The sequence below is a fragment of the Aethalodelphis obliquidens genome, unplaced genomic scaffold (assembly GCF_003676395.1).
Source record: "Aethalodelphis obliquidens isolate GAN/ISIS:26980383/991018 unplaced genomic scaffold, ASM367639v1 scaffold84, whole genome shotgun sequence".
NCBI lineage: Eukaryota > Metazoa > Chordata > Mammalia > Artiodactyla > Delphinidae > Aethalodelphis > Aethalodelphis obliquidens.
In genome coordinates this window covers 6,274,297-6,300,630 of record NW_020838028.1, presented here as the reverse complement: position 1 = coordinate 6,300,630, position 26,334 = coordinate 6,274,297, and the positions used below count along the sequence as shown (strand labels likewise).

Here is a 26,334-nt window from a genome sequence, read left to right as displayed (position 1 = left end):
CCTTATTGTCAACAGAGAGAATTGTCTCTTATTTTTATTTGTATTTGCTCTTACATAGTCTTCAAGTTTTGCTTACAAATCACACATTTTATTTTATTGTCTAGTTAGTGACCAAAATGCATGTCTTCCACAAATTTACAAGAATATCATAGTTATTAAGGCCTAATTCTAAAGTATTTTAATTTTATCATAGAGATTTAAAAAAACATAAATGGTATGACAGAAAGCACAAAATAACTCATGTAATTCAGTGTATATTACCTTAACAAAAGGTCTTTGTTGATGAATGCATTTATTAAATAAATATTAATTGAGTGTCCTTTATGGTTCAGGCACATTTCAAGACATCTGGAATACCCCAGTGAATAAAACAGGCAAAAATCTTGAGTTTATAGAGTTTAAAATCTGGAAGGAGGAGACAGTTCATAAACAATAAACATTATAAGTAGTAAACATGATATACTACAGGGTGACAATTTCTATGGAATAAATTAGAGTAATATAATGATAATTGGGAGGATTAAAATGGGGGTTGCAAATTTACACTGTCAGAGTATGCCTCACTGAGATGACATTTAAGCTAAGATTGGAGGTGAGTAAATGTTAATTTATGAGTAAATGTTTTCATCTTTTTTTCTTTGTAGAAATATGGAAAAGAGAATCAGTTATGTTATTTTAAATTTATCAGCTGTTACTAAGCCAAGGACAGTGTGGATCCAACATGGTAGAATATTTTGATGAGAGGAGGTTGAACAATGGAACTTGGAGCTTAGCGGTAGACAATGAAGCAGATGGGGAGGTTTCTGCCCTGTCCATGAGAGGAAGAATTTCTACTACACATCAATTAAATCTTCACAACTCCATTCATCTCTTTCTTGAAGTCTTAGAAATATGACAAAAAGATATGGGCATAGTGGTTAAGTCAATAAGGGGTGTATGTTGTTCCAAGTGCCACCAGAGTAAAGGCACTTACACAAAATAAAATATGGCTTTTTATAGTGTCACAATCCAATAACCCTTTATAGTGCTAGCAATACTGTTTTCAAATACAATCTTCTGTTATTCGCATTAGGTCCTTTTTTGCTCAGTAGCTTATCCTTTTGTGACTCAAACAGGAGAAAGAAATCTCTTGTTGGTTCACTCCTTAACAGTGGATTTAGTGCTCAAGGAGAAGCTGAAGACAGGTCGAGAGAACCTCAGGATGCCAACAGTTTAGAGTTAAAAGACACCCTAGCAGGTACTGTTGGAGAAAAATACTGACCTAGAAGTGCTTTTTTCATTTGGGATAATCTGATCATCTTTGTTTTATTAGCAGCACATGGCCTTAATAGTAACAGTGAAAAGCTAAAGACACTAATTCCAGTGCCAATGAGAGTGATGAATTCTGTTTTAAGAGAATTTTGGCAAAGCAGTTTACATTAAATTAAATTCTTCCTGATAATTTTTATTTTCTTATGCTATCTTTCTTACTATTATTGTGAAGATCAATCATTTTTATGATTATAAACTAATAATTTAAAATGCTTCCTGGACCCAGTTTTAGTGCAGAATCTCTCATGTTTCTGTCGGCAACCACAATCCATTTTCTATACCAAGATTCTCTCTTGAAATTGCACACTCAGTTTGCCAAGCAATATTATAAAGTAGGGTTTTTAGACAGTTTGTTTGTGGCCTTTAATTTTGTTTTGTTTGGAAAATAATTTTAATTTTCATTCGGTGAGGCGTGTCCTCTCTGATTCAATATGCTTCTACCTATTGGCTGATTCAAACTTTTCCTTTACTTGCCTGGTCCCTGAAGTTTCTGTATTTTGTACCTCTGCAAAAGTCAGAAAGAAGGAGATACAGTGAAGAAGATAACTTCAATATTTTATATTAAAATTTAATATTTGAGTCCAGGTGGTGATAACTGAAAAGGGAGAAGCAGTTTTAGGTATAGGGATAAGGTTGAAATCTCTTCAGGAAAGATACAAAGGTTTCCTATCTGTTCAGTCATCTGTTTTGGGATTGACAAGCTCAGTATGACTAATAAGTTAACACAGATATTTGCTCTTGTTTACAACACTGAGGTGTGAATGGTTTGCTCATATTCTATAGGATATATTGAAACTTTATCTTAAATGAACCTAGTGCTTCACTTTTCTTATGGAATTCTCTCAAACTTCATGGTAAATGGGTTGCCATGCACACCCCTAGTTACACTGTGTGGAATCATATATGGAAAGATATGTGGAAGGGAGGGGATGATACATTCAAAACTATAATGAAAGCCTAGTTCAAGCAATGTGTTAATTTCTTGTATAATATGAATGAATGCAACTGTTCTCTGATAATGCTTATTTTTTGTATGGTAGAGAAAACCAATTTAGCAAGTGGTCTTGCCAACAGTGTCTCTGGTGGTACAGAATTTGCAGCACTGCTTCAAATAAAAATAAAATTGGTTGGGGTCCGTCTGGCCAAATGGATTAGGTGTGAATTCAGTAAATGGATTAGCCAGCTCTAATTCTGCTGTCAGTGAAACAAGTATTCTAAGTTGTTTCTTAGTTTCTGCTTTTGACAGAAAAAACAATCAATTAGCAAAGGAGGAACTGATGGTTATTTTTTGACCAATACAGATTTAGTGTTGGAGGGACTCATGGGAAAGATTTTTAAACTATGTTTGATTCTTAAAGGATCTGTGTTATCTTCAACAGAAATCAATTTAAACATTTTAGTGAAGAGGCAAGTAGATTGAATGCTTTTAGAAGGGACAATAGATTGAATGCTTTTATGAAGGGACTTGGACCTAGAATGAAGAGATCTGGTTTCTATCCAATCTTTTCTACTAACCTTCTGTGGACTTTGGTAAAGCCACTTAAACTCTCTTGTTCCCAAGTTTTGTCATAAGAAACAGAAATTTTTTGGTCTCATGTTTCTGTATGAATTTGACTTTTTAAGTTCTATTACTCATATTTGAACTAGTTGTCTTGAAAAGGAATGCAAGAATGTTTGAAGCTGTCAAATGTGTATATCTACGGTCAAGAATTAGGAGGTGATAAGTAAAACAAAAGTGTTAAAATTTGTTATAGTGATTTTTATTTCAAAATGGTTTTCAATATTGTTTATATTATATTTTCAATAAACAAAATGGTGTGGATAAATAGCTTTTTATATTTGGAAATTAAAGTCAGTGACAGAAGTGAGGGTCAATAAAGTACAGTAAATATAGGTATTTTTTGTGTCAGAGCAACTTATCTTAAAAGACGTGGAAATTGGTGGAAACAGGAAGAAGAGCAAGGAGTTTGTTCTCGCTGGGCTTTGGCTTTGGCTCTCAGTTCAGAGGCTCAGGAATTCTGATCTAGACTCTATTAAGAAAAAACACAAATGATTTACATCCTTTGTTTATTGCTCCTGATTACAGTTTAAGTTTCCATTTGTCTTTTGATTTTGGACTTGATGGTAAAAAGGCAGGTTAATTTGGATTTGGTCTTGGTAATTCTGGCTCACGCAGAGTTGGTGTCAGTGATCTTGAAAATAAAAAGCTTTGGTAAAAATAAAACAGGGAGCTTTGGAAAATCAAGTTCCAGTGATCTAAGTACTACTCTTTAGGTTTTGTGCATAAAAAGTATTGACTCATAAGTTGTACCTAAATATTCCCTGGTGACAATCTTTTTTAATTTCAGCAGACAGCTGAACATAGGCACCAACATAGGCAGAGGGGCTGGATTTAGTAGCAGTGCCTCTGGAAATTTAGCATTTGGTTTGGGGACATCTGGTCAAAAGGGATTGGAAGTCAGTAGAGTTGATTGGAGTGAAATTAGCAGTAGAGGATCTGCTGTGGGTGAATCCATAGGTTTTAGATGCCTGTAGCTTAGGTATTCCAACTAAGACTCATTCCAGAAAAAATTTAAATTAATTAAATTAACTAATTAGTTAAAATACTTCTCTTTACATTTAACAACAAATTAATTAGTTAAAAAAGATTAATTTTTAATAACATCTTGATTTTTTCATCAGTTGGAACAGGGTGTTTTGGCTGGGAACTTGGAGCTAGAAGGGGCGATGCTGCATTTGGTCTTAGAGCTTCTGGTTTGAGTTCATTTGGTGACAGCAGCTTTAGTACCAGAACAGTTGAAGGAAATTGAGTGATTAGATCTGAAGGATCCATTTCCAATGATCTAGGTATTGATATCTCATTTTTGTGTATACAAACTTCTGAATCATAGAATGTTTTCAGTAGGCTCTGTGATGATCATTTTATATTCTTCAGGTGACACCAGTCTGAGAATTGGGAATACCTCTGTTGATGATAGCTCTGGAAATTTGGAATCCAGATTAGGGGCTTTTGGTCAACAGGAATTTGGAATCAATGAACTTGGAGGGGATAGAATGAGTGGCAATGCATCTGTTGGGGCTGGATTTAAAGGCCTTGGATCTGATGTCAGTAGCTCAGGTATTCCAATAAAGACTCATTCTGGCAAATTTTAAGTTAATTAAATTAACTAAGTAGTGGAAACACTTTTCTCTAAATAACATTTCACAACAAACTAACTAATTATTAAAGATTGAATTTTAATAACATCTTGATTTTTTTTCATCCGTTGGAACGGGGTCTTTAGTTAGGAACTTGGAGCAGGGAAGGGCAATGCTGCATTTGGTTTTGGAGCTTCTGGTTTGAGTTCATTTGGTGATGGTGACTTTAGTAGCAAAACAGTTGAAGGAAATTGAGTGATTAGATCTGAAGGATCCATTTCTAATGATCTAGGTATTGATATCTCATATTTGTGCATACAAATTTCTGAATCATAAAATATTTTCAATATACTCTGTGACAGTCATTTTATATTCTGCAGGTGACACCAATTTGAGAAATGGTAATACCGTTTTTGGTGACAGCTCTGGAAACTTAGAATCCAAATTAGGGGCTTTTGGTCAACAGGGATTTGGAATCAATGAACTTGGAGGGGATAGAATGAGTGGCAGTACATCTGTTAGGGGTAGACATAAAGACTTTGGCTCTGATGCCAGTAGTTCAGATATCCTCTCAGTCTCTGTTCCTAAGGGACAGAGACATTAATGTCTCTTGATATCAGACATCTTGAGATTGAACATCTCAGTTCATCTAGATTAATAGTTTTAATACTTCCAGTTTCTGTGAATGCAGAATCCTTTATTCAGTTGACATCTTGAAATGGTACCTAGGTTTCCCAAGTGTAAAACAATTCAAAGTGGGAATAAGTTTGGTTGAAACTGAAATATCAGACTTGGAGTCCTGTCTACACAACCCTTTTCTCTTTCCCTGAACAAGTTTTAAGGCAATTTATCTGGAATAAAGTAATTTGGTGTCAGTTCATTTAGTAGTGAGGCTTATAATTTTGTTACTCCAGCAGGTTGTTGAGTTGATAATATTTTTTTCTTATATAGCTTCACGTGGTTTTAAGTCTGCTAGCATACCATTGCTGAACTTGGATCTATGGTTTATACATCAGATCTAAAAATATTTTTTTCATATTTTACCAGATAAAATTATACACATAAACAGCCTAATCATTTTGTATTAAATAGGTGTCACAAGCTCATCTGACTACAGTACTTCTGGACTACTCAGCACTCCAGGTAGTTTGATTTTTAATGTTCAGTGTTTATAATGTATATGTAAGATGTTCTGTTGATTATTGATTTGCTAGGGCTTGATATTATTATGTGATTCTCATGTAGCATTGAACATCTAAGTGCTCTCCTCTTCCAGTACTAAAATTTAGATGACCAATTGGATATTTGAAACAATTTTTTGAATAAGAAAGATTAAATTATATCTTAATAGAACCTAAATAAAACAATACAACTTCCCCTTTATCATTTTAGATATAGTATTTAAAGAATGATTTTATAAATAAATTAAGAATTTAATCTATTATCACTCAACCTGGGCAAAGAGAAGTGGCCTCAAGATATACATAAATGGCATTGGGAAAAATATTTTAAAATTCTATCAAAATGTTCACTTTTTAAAATTGTTGTTACTATTCTATTCTGCTTGCTTTTAAACCTTGCTCTAAGACTTCATGTGTTTACTTGGTTGCATAAAAGGGTCCATGCATTGGAAATAAATGATAATGGGAAACAAATCTTCAAGGTTATGAATTTTTCCCTTTGATCAGGAGAACTGATTATTTTTGTATATAGATGATTGAGTTATTAGTATTATACAGTAGGCTGATTTAATAAAATCTATCTTGGGCCTGTTTGGGTAGCATTTTCCAATAAAAATAGACTACAAATATTCTATTTTTGAAGTTGAAAATATAGTTCTGTAAGGAATGCAGCATATGTTATTAATTGTACATGACCCAAAATGAATAAACTGTCAATGATTTCTGAACATATTGTGGCTGATTGCTACAAGAAAAAATATGGGCTTCAAAGATAATCATACATATGACTTTGACAAATCATAGCTGTCACAAAATCAAATTATATATTTAGGATTAAAAAAACCCACTGATGGCCTTCAATACCAACTTTTAAATTCCCATGTAGAAGACCAAATATCCTGTATATTTAAAGCCAATATATATTTGTAATTTAAGTAATCTATGTATTGTGTTGAATAGGAAAAGGAACCCATATTCCAGAAGCAACCCCCAAATACTCAGAAACAAACACAACTATTGGTAAGTAAAAATGACTCTGATTTATATCCATATTTATATGACCAAGACAACCAGTACCTAATGAGGTTTCAAAGTATTGAAAATTTGAAACTGGTTTAAAAAATTTTTCCATCATCTATCTGTTTTATACACACACACAGACACAGACACCCACCACACATACACATAACGTATATACACACACATAACATATGTACATACACATACATGTATAGAGAGAAATAATATAATTCTTTATACTTATTTCATATTAATGATAACCCACTCAGACAACATTAGAAAAGCTAGCTCTACAAAAAGCAAAACAAACGAGCAAACAGACCACAGCTTCCCTCCATATATCCCTTCCCATAGTAGAGACAATTTCCCTTTTCCACTGGGAAACAAGATGTTTTACTTTTTTTGTTTTAGCCAACTTTGGGTATTTGCAAGTACTCAGATATTACTTTTAGCACATTTTGCAGTATATAAGAAAGAAAAATACAGACTTAAGGTGGATGTGAGAATAGTACCTTTCAGTGATTTTTTTTTCTTGGTACATAAACACTTAAAAACTGAAACTAGAAGCTACATTAATTGTTCTAAATAATAATGAATATTCTACCCTAAATATTTTGTAGGTGAAGTTTCTACTTGGGGCAAAGGAGCATATAAAGCTTTCAACGGCCGTGTCTTTTCCTTTGAGTCTTCATGCACGTATAGTTTCTGCCGTCACTGTGTTGAATCTGGAGGAGAATTCAATATTGAGATCAAACGAAACAATGATAGTGAGATTGAAAAAATAACAGTTATAGTAGACAGTAATGTCATCTCTATTGTTGGCAATATCATTTTAGTTAATGGAGAAAGGTAAATGTCACAGTGTTTTGAATAAAGGCTATAGAATCACTTGAAGTAACCTGAGCAAAAAGAAAATAAAAGGTTTATTAGGGGAGAGATAGTACTCTTTTCCTATTTTGGTGCTCATATTGATATTTATAATAAGTTCTTGTAAAATGTATAAGACTTTGCTATATGTGGGATTATAAGATATTATATTTATTCCTATCACAAGCTGGGAAAAAAAGAGTAGTTCTGTTGTTTGACTATTTTGAATATCTAGATTTGGGGCAACATGCATATTCAACAAAACTGTTAATAGAATATTTCAATTTTCATTTGCATGCTTAATGCTAAATAAAAATTTGAGCTTTTACAATACATTAAAACTTAAGCCATTGTTTTGAGAAGTAGCAATTTATATTTGGAAGGGATGACATATTTGAATATTTTTCAGGATAAGAAAGTGAGGCATGATATTCTGCTTGTGAACATTTCAAATTATTTAATCATTTTATTCTTATAATGGACCAGTTTCTTCTTGTTCATTTCTCCAAAGCCTCAAAAGATTTATTCATTGTTCCTTACAAGTCTTTCCAAAATCAGATGAAAGCCATTGTGTCTCTTCTTCTGAAATGATCAGAAAAAAAAACTTTACTATTTATTAGCAGTATTATATTTATGATACTAAATATAGAAACATGAATTACCAGAAAAAAACATGATGTAATAATACTGTTCTTACACCTTTTATATGTACTTGTATTTTATACTTTTCAGTGTACAGATACCATATGACAATAAGATGATTCACATTAAGAAATATGGAGAACATAATGTTCTGAATAGCCGTAGAGGAATCCTGTCTTTAATGTGGGACGAAAATAATAAACTCTCAGTAAGTCCATCTATGATCTCTTATAGTTTGTGCTTTTTGTTCTTTACTTTCAGTTATAAAATAATATAATATAAGGAAAATAAGAGCTAAGATTTATTGAGAAATCTCTATGTATCAGGCACTGTACTAAGGATTATCTAATATTTAAAATATGGTTATTAATCTTATTTTACAGATGATGGAACTCAGGAAATTCAGGCTAATAAAAGTTAAATAATCCACCCAAAGACACAGTTAGTAAAAGTGAAGTCAGGATCTTGCCAAATTCTAAATCTAAATCCTTTAGAAAAGTCCCTGTAATACATTCCTAAGTAACCAGCTTAGGTAAAACTGCATATGAAGAGGGCCTGTCTTTTGGTTTGGTTAAACTTTGTCTTGAGATATTTTCAATATTTTATAAACATACATGTAATCTTTTTTAAAGCTCACTCTTCACAAGCAGTATCCAACTTGTGGTCTTTGTGGTGACTTCAACAGCATTCCAGGTAAGATTTCAATGTATTTTGTCTAAGAAAATTGCCTCCCAAAAGGAAATTATAAAGTAATTTTTCATATTTAGATAAATCTAACAATTAACAATTTGCATTTGTCTATAGAATGAGAAATTGTTAAAATAAAAAAATATATTTATATTGTCAAGTCCATATTTATCTTGAAAATAATGTGTATATATATATATATATATATATATATATATATATATAAAATGAATATCTTGAAGTTAACATTGCTTTCTTTTCAAGGAGAAGATATTAATGAGCACATTGACAATAGTAAAATTCCTGGTAATTGTCCCAAAGCTGTTACCAAAAGCTATCAAGTTTGTGAAGATGGAGTGCATGTAAGAAATATATATTTCATTTAATAACAGATTTCAACAATATTCCCTTTGGTTTCAATTTGGATAGCCAACATCCTTTTCTAACACTCAGACCTTATTAGAATTTTGCCATTGCTTCCTCTCCAATGTCCCTGTGGTCTGTTTCTCTGCTTTAGTTTAGCTGTAGATGCTAAAATAAGTGTTTTTTTTAAAATGATATTTACTATATATGAATGTAACAATTCTAATTTCCTTTGAACAGTGTTTTAGTTGGTCTGTAAACTGACATGCTTCACCTCTCCATGATTATTTCTTAATAAGGACTGACTTGACTCTTACAGTTTAGAAATCCCTGTAGTGCATTCCTAAGAACTACTTTCTGCTCTCACTCCCTTACTTTCGCCCCAGATAGCCAGTCTGAATTGTCATCTCCAGTGTACTTTACCTTCTTTCTGAAAAAGTTACAGATAATATTTTTGACTACACCACTTGAAAATAGTCATCATTTATTCTGAATTTTCTGCACTTGCAGAAACTCTTAATGTTGAATTTGGTAGATTGCACTCATTTGATGACTGAAGGAATTTTCACATATTCTTATTTCAATCTAGAACAAAATTCTCAAGACCAAGGTATGTATGAATAGTACAGGTAGAAGAGACTTGTGTTTTAATTGACAATGGGTATTGTATTTATAACCACCTTGTCATCTTTTAGCAAAGCAAACTAAGGTCATCTGCTATCTTCCTTGTGAAATGCTCCTTGAGTTTTGCAGTTAGAATTGCTTTCTCTTTCCTCTGTTACCCTATGTCACTCATTGGTATTTATGATCTATAAAAATTCCTCATGTTTTTCTCACATGTTTCCTAAGAGATTATGAGCTCTGTGATAACAAAGATTAGGTTTTACTGTTGTGGTAGTTGCACAGTGTGTGAGAACTTATGCCTGGTTGCTCAAAAATGTTAGTTGAATGAGTATACAAATTTATATTAAAGCCAATGTGTATTTAGTAAGAACTTACTATGTACAAGACATTGTGTTAAGCCTAGAGATTATAAAGTTCTATTTCTTGCTCCAAAGAAACCTGTAATCTAGTGAGAAATATACACAAAGAATAGTACATTAAAAAAAAATCTTTGAAGATTTCATTTCACTTAATTTTATACCTCACTTGGAGAATGTTATCAGTTGTCCTGGGGCTTAATTGGTGCAAACTGTGTTATTTGCTTGCTAGTAGCTTTTATATTTCTCTGAAAACAAACATAGTTAAGATAGCAAAAAGCTATGTGGTAATTAAAATATTTTGAAATTTGAACTTTTTGTGCTTGACAATATGTCTTTACTTCCTTAAACAACATGAGAACAGATATGTTGTTTCCAGAGCAGACTCACATGGCCCCCACCAAGAAAGCACAGAATCAGTCCATTTTATTTTTTTGCTCATCAAATATAAGCAGATTGACAGTTAAAGGGTCAATATCCCTCTGTGTATTGTGGTATCAATCATTCACCATCCCAATCTCTGACATTGACAACCTTTCCTTTTCTCACCCCTTTCATTTTCTCAAGTTCTAAATTTCATGTCACTTTTAGAGAAATTTTGGATGAGTTTCGGTACAACAAATTTTAAAGTCCTTATATAGCAATCAAAAGTATCAGAGGTGAAGTTTTCTTTTAGGAGTCACTGTACCAAATGTAATGATTCAAAACTCCCCATTTCAACCAGTGTTCAAGAATTTTCCTGTCAAAGCTACAGGGTATTATGCAAAATAAATTTCTGAATTTATCTTTCCCAAAATACTCATTTGATTCTTCATTTTTCCTATGTTTTCTTAAAACTTCATGCTTTATTTCCTAGCACTGTAACAAAATAATTGGAACCTACTTTGAGAAATGTGGAAAGGTTGGCACTTTATCCAACAACTACAAAATGATCTGCATTGATGAGTACTGCCAAAGTAGAGACAAAAAATTCACCTGTGACACTTATGCAGAATTGTCCCGCCTCTGTTCATCAGATGGTCCCGGCACCTATGTATCCTGGAGAGACGATCCCGATGTGGTTTGTGGTAGGTTTCAAATATATTGTAGATTCCAAATCAGGAAGCTTCTATAGCACTTAAAGTTGGGATGTGTTTCAAAGTAGTCTTCTCAAATGCTTAAGCCCTGGAAGAAACCTCAGAGACCATAATCTTGTCTCTGGCACGTACCTGTGAGGAAACTGAGGTCCATTTTGTGGGGTTACTTGCTACAAGTGCTTTGTGTTAAGATCTTAATTTGGAACTTTATAATCAGTAAAAGTCACTGGGAAAAATGAATAATTCTGTGAAATTCTGTAAAAACTGTAAAAAATAACTGAAAAAGTTATCAAAAGTATGTTGATGAGTAATTATTTTTTTCAGAAAATTAGAAAACCTAAATGAGTTTCATACAAATATGAATATACTTTTCATTTATACTTAGTTCAGTCTTTATAAGTTAAAATACAAATAGAATATCAATTTCAAAGTAAGGTAAAATGATACTATATAATATACATTTCCTCCAAATTAAATATTGTATCATAAAATAATGCATAGGAAATTGGCATAATTTAGTACTGAATATCTTTAAAAACTGACATATCTTGAAAAGTAGACTCAAAGAATCCCATTTGAAAAGATTCACATTAGAATATTATGTATTTATCACATTTATTTTCCATGTATACATATTTCTATATTTCTCCAGAAAAACCTAGATGCCCAGAAAAACATATCTACAAAGAATGTGGTCCCTCAAATCCTGCAACTTGTTCTAATGTGGCTCCTTTTCAAGGCATTGAATGTGTGAGTGGCTGCACCTGCCCAGAAGGTAATACTATTTACACTAAAACAATTGAAAATGAAGTGACTCAGTTATAGTGGGATCTTGTTTCTAACAAGATATTTAATGAATAAATTATTACCTATTTATAATCCATCCTTCTAGCATACTGCAGGGGAGGGGTAGAGAGACTTTTAAAGTTAATGTGCATTTCTGTCTCTACAATACCTGAGGGCCATGGTACTACACAGATGATTTGCTAGTTCTGTATTAGACTCAAAAGGACTGCTCTGTGGCTCCGAAAATTGTCTATACTCTTGCCAGTTCTCAAATTTCTTAAATAGAAATTATCATTTTAAGTGCATGTTTACACTTGAAAGAACAACCTCAAAAGTGATTTTGCAATACACTGCTTGAGAATTTACTGATGTTTATATAGTTTCAAGATTAACTTTATATAATGTACTCTAGGTTATCTATTGGATGATATTGGAGAGAAAGGGAGATGCGTGTTGAAGGCTGACTGTCCCTGTGAATCTAATGGAAAAGTGTATCAGTCAGGAGAAATCCGTGAAGGTTCTTGTGGTTCTCAGTGGTATGTGTGTGTGCTTTTGGTCTACATTTTATTGATAGTGACATAATACTAATATTTTAATGTAATTTGAAGTAATTCCCTAAATCCACATGTAAAATAAACTTTTCAGAAAAAAAAAGCAACCTTCTGGCATTTTCTGTGTTGATATTCTGTCTTTCAATTTTTGAGGAAAGCTTTGTGTTTTATGTAAAATATATGAGCTTTCTTTGTATCTTTAAAAGACAATGTTTTTTTACTAACTAAAATAGTGTTTTGAATAGTAAACCGATTGGTGGTTGCAAAACAGAGCAAAGCATAATACAAAAGTATGGTTACAATAATGAAACAATATGCTAATTTCCAAGAATATTTAAAAATATACAATTAGAAACAACCCAACACTTTTCAAATAATTTTTATATGAGGCTACATTGGTGAAGATACATTTAATCCAGATAGGATTTTTTTTTTTAGATTCTATATTTTTGACATTTTATTGGTACTTTCTGTCACCTTGGCCACAAGAAGTATTGGTGTAAAGCTTATCCACATTACTACATTACATAAGGAAAATAAAGTTGCTTTGCAAATTTTGGGTAAGGCTGGAAAGGAATGGGGTGAGGGGGAGAAAGGGAAGAAGAGGCAACAGCAATAACAAAAATATAAACTTTGCTAATTGTATTCCATTAAACCAGTGCTCTCCAAACCTCCAGATAGGATTTTAATGTGCCAAACGTTAGTGTAGATTATTTCTCTTTTAGTTGAATAGCTTGATTCTTCCTTTTGCGTTCAGGAACAATATTCTGACCAGACAGATTTCCCTGTTCCTCATTATGCCTTTTTTCTGAAACTCCACATATCTGCTGGACTTCAGAGGACTTTCTAGAATGTACTGTGTCCTTGTGAGGAAATAAACTGACTAAATGAAAACTAATATATTATTAATACTGTAATATTTTCTCAATAAATAGCCAATGTTCTGTTAGTCTGGTAATAATATATTAATAATAATTATGAATAACAAGAGCTATGATTTATTGAATGTGTAGAACTGTGCTGTCCAAGAGAAATATAATGTGAGCCACAAATACGACCTACATATATAATTTAACACTTTTAGTTGATCCATTTTAAAAAGCAAAAAGAAACAAGTGGAACTAATTATAATCATGTACTTTACATATCCAAAATATTATCATTTCGACATGAAATTAGTATAAAATGTTGAGAGATTTTACAATCTTTTTTCATATTAAGTCTTAGAAGTCTGTGTGTATTTTACATTTACAGCAGATTTCAATCTGGACTGACAAGCCGCATTTCACATAATCAGTAGCTATGTCTCTATACTATATTGGACAGTGCAGGTCTATAATGTGGCATGTAACAGGTGTTTTAATACTAATAGTGAAATGTGTTCCATTTAAACAAACTCCTGAAATCCAGTTTACAAGTTTTTATATGTTTAATGCAGGCAGAAGTTATTATTTTGGTCAATGGAATTAGAGTCTTTTAAAATACCAGGATACCATGGTCAATGAGACATTTTATCAAAGCTGAGATGTTGGGTGGGGAATGAAAATGGTGTAAGAAAACTTAACTAGGTGTCGTAGTTTAAGTTATGATTTTTTAATGTTGTTTTATTTATTTTCACCATAGAGAAAACACAATTGATGACCTTTAACATAACCATTGCATTTTAACAGCACATGCCAAGAAGCAAAGTGGTCTTGCACTAAAATGCTATGTCCTGGAAGATGTAAGGTGGAAGGAAGTTTGATTACCACCTTTGATGGTGTTAAATACAATCATCATGGAAACTGTCACTTTTTGGCCATCCATGTACGTAACAGTCTACAACACTTGAGAAAACTGATACATCAAACTATTTCTCAGCCATTTTAAAACACAATCTTCACCTTTATTTACTATTAAAAATAACAAACATCCCTTCAATCATTGGTTATGTATTTCAGTATCTGCTTTCGGTCACATATTGACATTGACAATGATTATTACCTGTGCTCCTTAGAAATTCTTGATAAACAAAAACAATCAAAATCTCCTTCATTACTAATAATTTTCTAAATACACCGGGAAAAGTTTTCCTTTTTCTACTTTTCTTTGCATGTGTTCATTAGTGCCTCAAATGAAACTATCTTTTACATTCCATAAAGGATCTTCCTCTTTCATCATTATTCTTTTACATTTATTTTTAGTTTTTATAATATAACAGTATGATAGAGGTTATCCTTACATTTAAACTCTTTTCAATATTAAAATTTTAAGTAATCCAAAGTTCAATAAAAGGGGGATTCTATTTCGTAGCTTGTACCTTTAGCTAGCATGAGAACAGGAAATTTTACTGAATCTTCCTGGTCAGAAACAAAGATGAGCAGAATTTGTGACTCCTGAAGTGAGAGATGTGGGTCAATGACCAGTAATCTGAAAAATGTAGTTGCTGCTATCAAAAGCCAGTTTTCCAAATCTTCTTTCCTTTTTTGTAATACTCCTCACATAATCCATGAGAATAGGGGATGGGCAAAGTGAGAGGGAAATATGTCAAAATATATAGAATATTTGCTTCTTATAGATTAGAGATTCCTAGATCTTGAAATGAAAACTGGAAGTCAATGTTTGGCATGACTTTTATTATGGGTTGACAAATTAAATACCTCTCTCATTGGATTTAAGTTGACATCATGGATTTTTCCAGAGAATAAACAAGCTATGTTCCCTCTAAGTCCTATTAGTCTCAATAATGCAGCACAATTCCTTTGGAGAAGACGAAAAGTAAAGCTAAAAGAAAAAAAAATAATAATGTTATGAAAATCCACCAGTTATAGACTACTTAGATAGTCTTAGATGCAAGAAACTTGAACCATCTGTAAAGCTTTTGGCCAATCCTAGACTGTGCCATTGACTGAACTAGGTTTCTAGTTTCAGAGCAGAATGATAAGATGTAAGCCTTTTGCATATTTGAAATGCAAACATGCATTGTGAATGAATCACATAGTAATAGCATATATTCAATGACATTTTAATAAACATTTACATGAAATGAATTTTTTAACAGGATAAAGATTGGTCTATTAGTGTTGAGCTTCGTCCATGTCCAAGTGGTCAGTCAGGAACGTGCTTAAATAGTGTTACACTCCTCTTGAATTCGGTAAGTAATCAGATTCCTAAAGCAAAATCGAATCAGTTACTCCACAAATTCAGAATTTTCAGGTTGTAAAAGAGAGGTTTTACTGTGTAAATTAAAAGCATAAATAAGATTGGTAAAGTCTCTGGAAGAGCTGGATAGTTCCAAGGATCCTTAAGTATATCAAAATTAACGTAGACACATAACTAATGTACTAATTACAGGTCAGCCTTATGTGCTTATTCGATTATTAAAATCTATGGCCCATTTAAGAAGACATTTATATTTGTTTAGAATTTCATGTATTTGGAATTATCATTTTAAGTGGAGATGACCTATATGGGGGGGAGGTCACCTAGCTTGATCTTTGGTACTTACAAGTGGTTCGACCTTTGGAAATCCAAGTTACCTTCTTGGGTCTTGGTTTCCTCATCTACAAATCAGGGATGAAAAGTCCTTTATAATCCTCCTCAAAGAATTGATATAAGAAATGCTTTAGGGCTTCCCTGGTGGCGCAGTGGTTGAGAGTCCGCTTGCTGATGCAGGGGACATTGGTTCGTGCCCCGGTCCGGGAGGATCCCACGTGCCGTGGAGCGGGCTCGCTGAGCCTGTGCGTCCGGAGCCTGTGCTCTGCAATGGGAGAGGCCACAGCAGTGAGAGACCCGTGTACCGCAAAAAAAAAAAAAAAGAAAAAAAAGAAATGCTTTAAAAATGATTTATATTTTAGATATTTATAAATTAATCCATTACAATTAAACTTTTATGGAAAAAAATTTCAGGTTCATATATTACACTAAAATGAATTAATATTGTAAATTAATATGAACTAACAATGTGTTTTAAATATTAGTTTGTTCCAGTTGAAAAGTACATATTCAATAGAGATGGAACAGTCACAAATGACAAGATTAGAAATCAAGGTTATTATTATTCAGGTAAGTTTAATAATAACATTTTAAAATAAATATAAAATGCATTAATTTATTCAATCTTTAAGGATATTAAATGTTTCTGCTTTTTAAAATCTATTCAAGTATAAAAGCATTTTAAGAAATCAAAAACTGTTTAATATGTCAATTGTTGCTATTAATATAAATTATTACTTTAACAGAAAAAATACAGATCTCCAATGCATCTTCCTCATACCTTCAAGCAGAAACATACTTTCATGGAAAACTGCAAATACAAATTGTTCCTGTGATGCAATTATATGTTTCCATGCCACCCAACCAATTCACAGACACCGTAGGTAAGTCGTCTAGATATGTTTTTATTTCCAAGGTGCTCTTGTAACCATCTAGTGTAATTTTCAGTTGTCTCAATTAATGACATTAGACCATAAGGCATTTTTACTTAATCTTTCCTTCCATATTGCAATAAAATAATTCTAACATACAGTGAGGACAGCTTTATTTATTACAAAATCTATTTCCTAATGGTTTTCAACAATTTAAAATTTTTAAGGTTTTAAATTAAGGATTTATTAAGTGAGATTTGATAATTTTTGTTATTTCATTTTGCTAATATATATTACTAAAGCTTTGACTTGTAGAAGAATAAATGAAAATATTATACATATAAATCTTTTGAAAATCAAGTTTCAAATACAAGCTATTATAACTTGTCTTTCTGCTCGTAGATTACATTTCTTTTAATGAGTTTTTCTGTTATAGAAATCAGCTCTTACATACTGTCCAAATATCAAACAAAACAAAGAAACGATGGCAAATCCTACAGTTACTCATTTAAAACCGTCTAAATGTTTGCAATATACTTTTGCTTAAGAAGGTGACATTTATACACAGAAAAAAAATGTAACTCATGGGTCAGAAGGGTCCAGATAAGAAAGACAATACTCTCAGGTGGCTTATACATGTTTTGATTTGAGCAAAGAACTGAATATGAATCCAGAAAGAAGATGAGAAAATGCTAAAATTTGTTCTGTGCTCTATACAGGACTCTGTGGTTCCTACAACAACAGAGCAGAGGATGATTTCATGTCAAGTCAGAATATATTAGAGAAGACATCTCAGGCATTTGCTAATTCTTGGGAAATGATGCCTTGTCCCAAAGGAAACACTGCTTCATGCGTCAGTATAGAAAAAGGTAATGTTAATTGAACATCAAACTCCGTAATTAGATATTTGGTACTGGAATTATAAACTTATTCTGGTAATAATATGAGACTACCAGATAATCCTGGTTTCAGCTAGCATTTGTTGTACTGTCCCAGTTTTAGAGGGAACAGTGGAGAAACAATCGGGCTGGTTGATGACACTCTTAGAAAACATGTCTCATTGGGGAATGCAGGGAGGAAAAGACACAGCTGTCTTTTTCTGTACTTACTCTTTTCCTCCTTATACAGTTTTCTCCATGGTTATAGAATAATAGGGTTAGAGGAGACTTTACCTATCACTTAGTTTATTAGTATTCCTATTTTATTTAGTTGTAGAAGTCATCATTTCTTTGAATAACAAGACTCACCGTAACTGCTGAGACACTTAATGATGCAGCTATAGTTAGATCCAGGTCTAACCATTGCCATCATGTATGCCAAACCCCAAATATAGATCTTAATGGGAAAACTGTACACTTGTATGATTCAGCTCATGTTTTAGCTTACCAAATACTTTCATACCTATTAGTTCAATTTATTTCCACAAATATTCATGAAGGACATAGATGAGGTTATTATCTCCATTAATGTAGATGGTGATAATGGAGTTTAGATAGTGTGTTCTTAATAAGGTGTAATCCAAGTGTTTTGAGTCCAAGTCTTTCTCTGATTGTTCCCCTAGTATTGCTGATTTTAATACATACTTCACTTTATGTTGCTTCTTTCATAAGTAATGGAATGCAATGGAAGGTAAGTTAAGATGTATTATGATGATATGTTAATTAGTTATTTCTAAATTAATCTGCATATTTGAAACAAATGTCTGATCAGTTTTTAATAATATTTAAAAATTACTAAAGCGATTCCTTTTGAAAGTTTCATCTATTTGTTTTGATTTAAAAGATGAGCTGGTAAATGCATTAACATCAACATGGTAATACATATTTCATGGTTTTAATTGTTGTTATTTTGTTTTGTGGTGTTGCAATGAAAAAATGAGCACAGGTAAAAAACATATATATCTCATAGAAACCAAGCCAATTTATGTTAAGCAGACTATATGTTAACAATTTTGAGAGATATGTAAATGACTCAATTTTCAGTGTTTTATATATAACTTAATAAAATAAAATACAGAAAATTAAACTATACTTTAATAAGATGTTAATAATGTTTACAAAAAAACAGTGAAACCTGGTTGCAAGTTTGGCTTCATAATTGGCCTCAATGTCCTTTAAATAGGTTCAGTCATCTTCCTTTATTGCTTCCTGGTGACAGTAACTTTTAAAGGCCAATCAACAAATAGTTAAAAAAAATTTTAGTAATGTTTGTCCTAGTCATGGTCATCATCCTTAAGAATCTGCAAATCACTGAGCAAAACATTTTCTACTCCGATCCTATTTTTGTGAATTTTCTCTTCTGTTAATTTAATCTGAGACTAGTTATTTATAAACCAACCAAATATCAATTAAGCAGTTAAAAATAAAATTAGCATATCTGAATTATTGATATTGGTTGTCCTAATGTATGACCTTCAGAAACACTGATCTGACCTACTTGGGTGACAGTACTAACATTTCATAATTTGACATAAATATGTATTTTAAATTAAAAGGTATGTAAATAAATACTCTGGTTCCCTTATTCATATTTTTATATAGAAACTGCCCCTCAGAAAATGTTAACTGATTTAATATAAAAGTCCAAAGCTAATAAACATTTGCCTCTAAGTTTAAATAGTTTCTGATTATATCATGTTATTTTTGTATATAGTGATAACAAATTATAGCAAAACACTTTAAAAACACAATTGTTTTAATAAAGACAAAAGTTAAAAATTTACACTTTCTCTTTTAATCAGAAAATTATGACATTTTTGATCTAATATGTGGTTCATTAATTTTCTTCCAGAAAGGTTTGCTGAAAGGCACTGTGGAATTCTTCTTGATTTGAGTGGGCCTTTTGCTTCCTGCCATTCAGTTGTGGACCCTAAACCATATCAAGAGGTATGTGAGGGTCTGATATTAACAGCTTTTTTTGAGAAATATTTTGATAATATTAAAAGAAGCATGAGATATTAAAAATGTTCAAATAGCAGCCATTGTCAGTAGATTAAGATATATGTTTAAATTTAACATTGGATTATACTAATTTATTCAATTGTTAGATATACCAACTCAAAACAAAAAGAGGTACTGGAAAATAACCCGAAATGAGAAAAATCTTGAATAATTTTCTCTTTCTGTCTTTTCTAAGTTCTTGGAAAACTCATTTAATAATTGATTTGCTATTTTGTATATTTTTGAAAAGAAGTAATTCCAAAAGTTTCAAGGATATACGTTTTTCAGGGAAGAGGAGTGGTTATGAACTGATTTGTTATACACAGTTTTCCTGTTCTGAATATTTTCATAATGTAATATAAATTTGTTTCTTATTTTAAAGGAATGCAAAAAATATACTTGTACTTGTGAAAATAGTCAAGACTGCCTGTGCACGATTTTAGGCAACTATGTGAAAGCATGTGCTGAGAAGGAAACTTACATGATAGGATGGAGGGCTGGGCTTTGTGGTAAGCAGAGGCTTTAGATAACTCTACTTTCTTCTCAATTTTACAGCAGTTGTGTGTGAGTGTGTGTGTCTAGGTGTACTTTAAGCATGTGTATTTACAAGTCTGTACTTTGTTCTTTCAAAGATGATTTTATGTTTGTTCAAAAAATATGTTTTTTGCAATCCTTGCATATTTACTTCTTGGTTTATTTCTTCTATCTTGATTAAATACATTCATATTTTAACAAGAACAGAATATATATGCATTTATATATAAATATATGTTTCTGTTCAACTTTTGTATGCTGAAATATAAATAATGTTCTGACATGCATTTTTAACTCATAGTCAAATATTAATAACTTATTTTGAAAAAATAAATTAGTAAGCTAAGGGCTCAACTACTATGTTTACAAAATCTTACTTTGGGGACTTCCCTGGCAGTCCAGTGGTTAAGACTCTGCACTTCCATTGCAGGAGGCACAGGCTGGATCCTTGGTCAGGGAACAAAGATCCCTCTTGCCACGTGGCCAGAAAAAAAATCTTATTTTGTTTTAAAATATTTATTACACTAAAGTCAGAAAGAGAAGGAAAAATACTGTATGTTATCACTTTTTTTTTTTTTTTGGCGGTACGCGGGCCTCTCACTGTTGTGGCCTATCCCGTTGCGGAGCACAGGCTCTGGACGCGCAGGCTCAGAGGCCATGGCTCACGGACTCAGCCGCTCCGTGGCATGTGGGATCTTCCCGGACCAGGGCACGAACCCGTGTCCTCTGCATCGGCAGGCGGACTCTCAACCACTGCGCCACCAGGGAAGCCCTGGATGTTATCACTTTTATGTGGAATCTGAAAAATAAAACAAACTAGTGAATATAACAAAAAAGAAATAGACTCACAGATATAGAGAACAAACTAGTGGTTACCAGTGGAGAAAGGGGAGGGAAAATATAGGGGTAGAGGATTAAGAGGTACAAATTTACTATGTATAAAATAAATAAGCTACAGGTATATATTGTATAGCACAGGAAATGCATCAAATATTTTGTGATAAATATAAAGTAGAGTATAATCTATAAAAATTTTGAAGCACTGTGTTGTACACTGAAACTAATACAATATTGTAAATCAACTGTACTCAGTAAAGAAAAAATGAAAAAAATTCTTATTAGAAAGCTGATAAATCCTTCATTTAATGGAAAAAATTGTTTATTGCACTATTCAAATACGACTTCAGAGAAGTACTTTGTTTACAAAAAAGAAAAACTTTTGTAGAAACACATCTCTATAGATAAATCTTAATACTGCATAGCCAATATCCAGTTAATCAGTAAGCTCTGCCAAGTTCACCTCCAAAATTTCTTTCAAATATATTCATATCTTTCCATCTCTTTTGCCACCAACCTAGTTCAAAAGCTGTCACTTTTACTTCTGGGTGATTGCAATAACCTCCTTTAATATCCAGTCTTGGTTCCCTCTAATCCAATTTCTGCAGAGAAATCAGTATAATCTTTAAAGTAAAACCAAATAAAACTAACCTGATCATGTGACATTCCAGTCTAAAACAAGTCAATGACAATTCATTGCTTTTAGGCTAAAGACCAAGCTGCTTACAAGGGTCGTGCAGGTTCTAAAGGCTACTTGTCTCTGGGCTTATAGTTTCTATTCTTCTACTTGCTTTTTGAAAGAATTTCCCTCTCTTGTAATTTAGACATAGAATTACCAGACATAGAATTACCTTTCTCCAGGCTGTCTTCATGCTGTCCATCTACCCCCTCCTTTTCACTAAGTGCAGGTTCCCAGCTGTACACACTTAGAGCTTCCTATCTTGCTTTTTTAGCATGCAGCACAATTGTCCTTTCCCCAGGAATATAAGCTCCAGGAGAGCAGTGTACTGCCTATCTTGTTTATGGGCTTTATTCTCAGCAGAATGTGTAAACATTATAGTAGTGTCTCAATAATGACAGAAAAAAAGAATGAAAAAAGGACAGGTACCTTTTCCTCTATTATTCATAATCTCAATTATGATTAATTCACTATAATACCTATAAACATCAACTTGAGGTAAGATTATTAATTTTCCTGTTTATTTACATGTTGATTATTTTTCCCTATACCAACAGATCAATCTTGTCCAAGTGGCCTAGTTTTCAGGTACAATGTTAAAACCTGCAATAGTTCCTGCCGATCATTGTCAGAGAGAGATAGGAGCTGCGATATGGAAGATGTTCTAGTTGATGGATGCACTTGCCCTGATGGAATGTACCAGACTAATGAAGGAAATTGTGTTCCAAAATCTCAGTGTGACTGCTACATAAATGACGAGGTCATACAACCAGGCAAACTCATCCATATTGATGACAATAAATGGTATGGAAATTACAAATATACTTGTTATGACTTTGAAATCAAGGGATTGTGCTTTTCAGAGAAATAGTCTTTTGCTAGTATGAAGTCTTCTTTAGACCTATCATATTTAAAATTTTGTATTTCTTATTAAAGTTTGATATTACCTCTTTTACCTGGAGTGTTCACTACACCGTAATGGCCATCGCTGATTTATCCCACTCTTGTTTGGTTTTAAATGACAGTAGAAAAAATATTCTAGAAGCTACTACATACAGACAATGCAAAATGATTTTATATTCAATGTTTCCTAGTTGTCTCTCAGCATTTGTCATTCAACAAAGAGTTATTCAATAAATATCTACTGTGTGCCATGCTTTGTGCTGAGCCCTGGAGTTACAAAGATGAGTGAGCATTGTCTTGGACTCAGATATTGCAAGGAGGTTTGTATACTATCATATGGTACCAAAAAGGGCCAGTTGCTACTGCAGGAGATAAAAAACTTCTCAGAGGAGACCAGCATTTCAGTTTTCCTAAGGGATGAATCTTCCAGACAAAATTGGGTTGTGAAGAGTGACTTCTAGTGGAGTAAATAGAATGAACTGATGTAGGAAATGTTTGAAAAAGTATTGCACATGCAGGTTGTTGCTGCACAGGATTACGCTGGAAAAGAAGGCAGTGACCAGGGCATACTCAAGAGTTTGAACTTTGTTCCTGGGAAGTAGGAGGTGCTGAAGAATTGTAACTTTTTGTAATGGATAAGAAGGTTGTGATTTCTGCAGTCTGGGCAAAGTAGTCTACCCACATTTCTAATTCGATACACATAAATAGCAATTCTTAAAAACATAACTGCAAAATTGAAGCAGTTGTTCCAAAAAAACTTTGGATGCACCTTCTCTCTTTTCTTTAGTTCCATAAAGATATCACTTAGCAATGAATAATTTTTCTTGGTCATTTTAAAGGAAAGGATGTGTATCAACTCTTTTCCATCAAATATGTAAAACATTTGGTTGGGGTTTGGTAATGATACATTCCCTACAGATGCTGGGGAATCCGTACATTACCTTTTTAATAAAACTTAGGCCAGCACCTCCAAATTATGGTTGCCTTCATCATTATCCTCTTTCAGACCTCTAAGACCTCTTATTGGCACTACTGTGAGAGCTAACTTGGCTGTTCTTTGCCCTGTCTCTCTCTGTCTCTGTCTCAAGTTTCTTGTACTACCAATAGAATATCAAATCTATAGCACTATTCTGACTGTGTCACTTAGCTGCTCAAACACTTTTGTTATGGTGACAGTTGCTTAAAGAATAGAAACAGGGCTTCCCTGGTGGTGCAGTGGTTGAGAGTCCACCTGCTGATGCTGGGGACACGGGTTCGTGCCCCGGTCCGGGAAGATCCCACATGCCGCGGAGTGGCTGGGCCCGTAAGCCATGGCCGCTGAGCCTGCGTGTCCGGAGCCTGTGCTACGCAATGGGAGAGGCCACAACAGTGAGAGGCCCGCGTACCGCGAAAAAAAAAAAAAAAAAAAGAATAGAAACAAACTTGCATGTGAGACTAACTGAAATCTGGCCGTAACTTACTTCCAGTACTTCTCCCTGTAATGTATCCTGCCTTCTATCAAACAAGTCATTGGAACGTACCTTGTTCTTTCCTTTGTCACATTTTACATCTTATCAGCAATATCTGTTGAATCTTACTCATTCATCAAGATCAAGCCATCTTTTCCATGAAGTTTTCTGTATGTCCATAAGAACCTTGCTTGTACATTTCTATAATACATACAGGATTATATCTTATAATTTGGTACATTTTATGCATCTTCTGGGGGACTGTGTCTCATTGGTCTTATTATTTGTGATAAAACAGGTGGTTTATGAATGAGAGGTTAAAGTTGCTGTAACAGTGTATTAAGAAGCTGTCATTGGAATTTTATTTAAATGCATCATTTCCAGGACTTCCTTGGCGGTCCAGTGGTTAAGACTCTGTTCTCTCAATGCAGGGGGCACAGGTTCGATCCCTGGTTGGGGAAATAAGATTCCTCATGCTGCACGGCACAGCCTAAAAAAAAAAAGTATCATTTTCTTTTATTTCCAGCATATGTCGAGATGGAATTCTTCTTTGCCAGACTCCCATTGATTTAACACTACGTAAGTTTTGAAATCATGATGCTTAAGATATCTACTTTGGTTAAAATAAGCAGATCAAGGGGCCCTTGATTAACAGCTTCCCTTGTTCCACAGAGAATTGTTCTAGAGGGGCTGAATATGTTGACTGTAGGAATCCTAAGGCACAGAGAAGAGTTGACAGTACCTGTAGCACTCGGAACATACCTAATTTTGAAGTAAGTAACATGGCAGTAGAGTTTAGTTTTTTAAAACTTTTGTTTCAGTGAAGAAGGAAATTAAAACATCAATGAAAAGTAATTAGAAGGTCATATTATTTTCTGTGTGTCATTTTGATTTGTCAAATTTTGACTCTAAATGTATATTTGGTATATTTCTGCATTGTCAATTAAAACTGATAATGTGATGTATTTAGACTAGTGCCCCATGGTGTATATTTTATATTTATTTCTGTAGGAGAACTTGCCTTGCAAGCGTGGATGCTACTGTCCTGTAGGAATGGTTCGAAATTCTAAAGGGAACTGTGTCTTCCCTGATGACTGCCCATGTTCTTTTGGTGGACAAGAGTATGACCAAGGAAGTGTCACCTCGGTTGGCTGCAACAAATGGTGCATAATAAAAGATTACTACTTTATTTGTTTTGGATATTTGAAAGTGGACAATCTGCTCTGATTTTTATGGGAAAGAAGTCATACTCTGGGATATTTTGAAAAATAATGGTCAAATGTAGTTAGAAAAAAAGCTATCTTTAAAATAGAAATTTTACATAGCATTATGTACGATGAACATCAGATAATGAAGAAACTGCAAAATTTAAACCAATATGAAACATTGTTTTGTGCTTCTTTACAAAAACAATATGAGTATATGAATCTTGATGTAATATAATTACCACACTGTATCATTGCTCTCTTTTAGTACTTGCATAAAAGGATCTTGGAACTGTACACAAAATGAATGTCAAACCACCTGCCATATCTATGGGGAAGGTCATGTTAGATCTTTTGATGGAAAAAGTTACAGCTTTGATGGTCTCTGCCAGTATTCATTTATTGAGGTAATTGCAAGTGTATTTTATCACAATTTTTCTTTACTTATTATTTATTTGTAGATGAATTCTGGAGTATTTTATTCTCAAAATGTGAAATTAAAAAAAAATGACCCCTTATATGTTTCTCAAAGGCAGTAAAATGTAACATAATGTAAAAATGAGTCTGGAGGCAGTAGACCTAGATTTCACTCCTGGCTCTGCCATTTCTCAGATGTATGACTTACTTTGGGCACATTCCTTAATCTCTCTGTGTCTCAGTTTCCTCAGCTATAAAATGGGGATGGAAATAGCCCCTACTTGAAACCAAAGTAGAGAAAATATTGGCGCACATACTAAATGCTCAATAAATGTTAGGTGTCATTATTTTAACAACAGCACTATTAGCAATAACAGTTACATTTTCTTGAGTGCTTTTTGCAAAGCGAATTTATATATTTTAT

General features: G+C 33.0%; 1 protein-coding gene across 1 annotated transcript in view; it reads left to right on the top strand.

Annotated features, from left to right (window-relative positions):
- MUC19 (mucin 19, oligomeric) overlaps positions 1–26,334 on the top strand; it is a 68,783-nt gene that overhangs the window by 13,950 nt on the left and 28,499 nt on the right. The window contains 27 exon segments of the mRNA XM_027093518.1: positions 1,116–1,237; positions 2,935–2,966; positions 2,968–3,053; positions 3,984–4,127; positions 4,245–4,437; positions 4,585–4,741; positions 4,830–5,006; positions 6,591–6,650; positions 7,271–7,499; positions 8,250–8,367; positions 8,792–8,852; positions 9,111–9,208; positions 11,046–11,256; positions 11,918–12,040; positions 12,464–12,587; positions 14,273–14,408; positions 15,643–15,735; positions 16,562–16,646; positions 16,823–16,960; positions 17,668–17,817; positions 19,739–19,833; positions 20,270–20,396; positions 22,495–22,741; positions 24,815–24,867; positions 24,961–25,061; positions 25,300–25,451; positions 25,762–25,900. Of these exon segments, the coding sequence (XP_026949319.1) occupies positions 1,116–1,237; positions 2,935–2,966; positions 2,968–3,053; positions 3,984–4,127; positions 4,245–4,437; positions 4,585–4,741; positions 4,830–5,006; positions 6,591–6,650; positions 7,271–7,499; positions 8,250–8,367; positions 8,792–8,852; positions 9,111–9,208; positions 11,046–11,256; positions 11,918–12,040; positions 12,464–12,587; positions 14,273–14,408; positions 15,643–15,735; positions 16,562–16,646; positions 16,823–16,960; positions 17,668–17,817; positions 19,739–19,833; positions 20,270–20,396; positions 22,495–22,741; positions 24,815–24,867; positions 24,961–25,061; positions 25,300–25,451; positions 25,762–25,900 (3,451 nt within the window).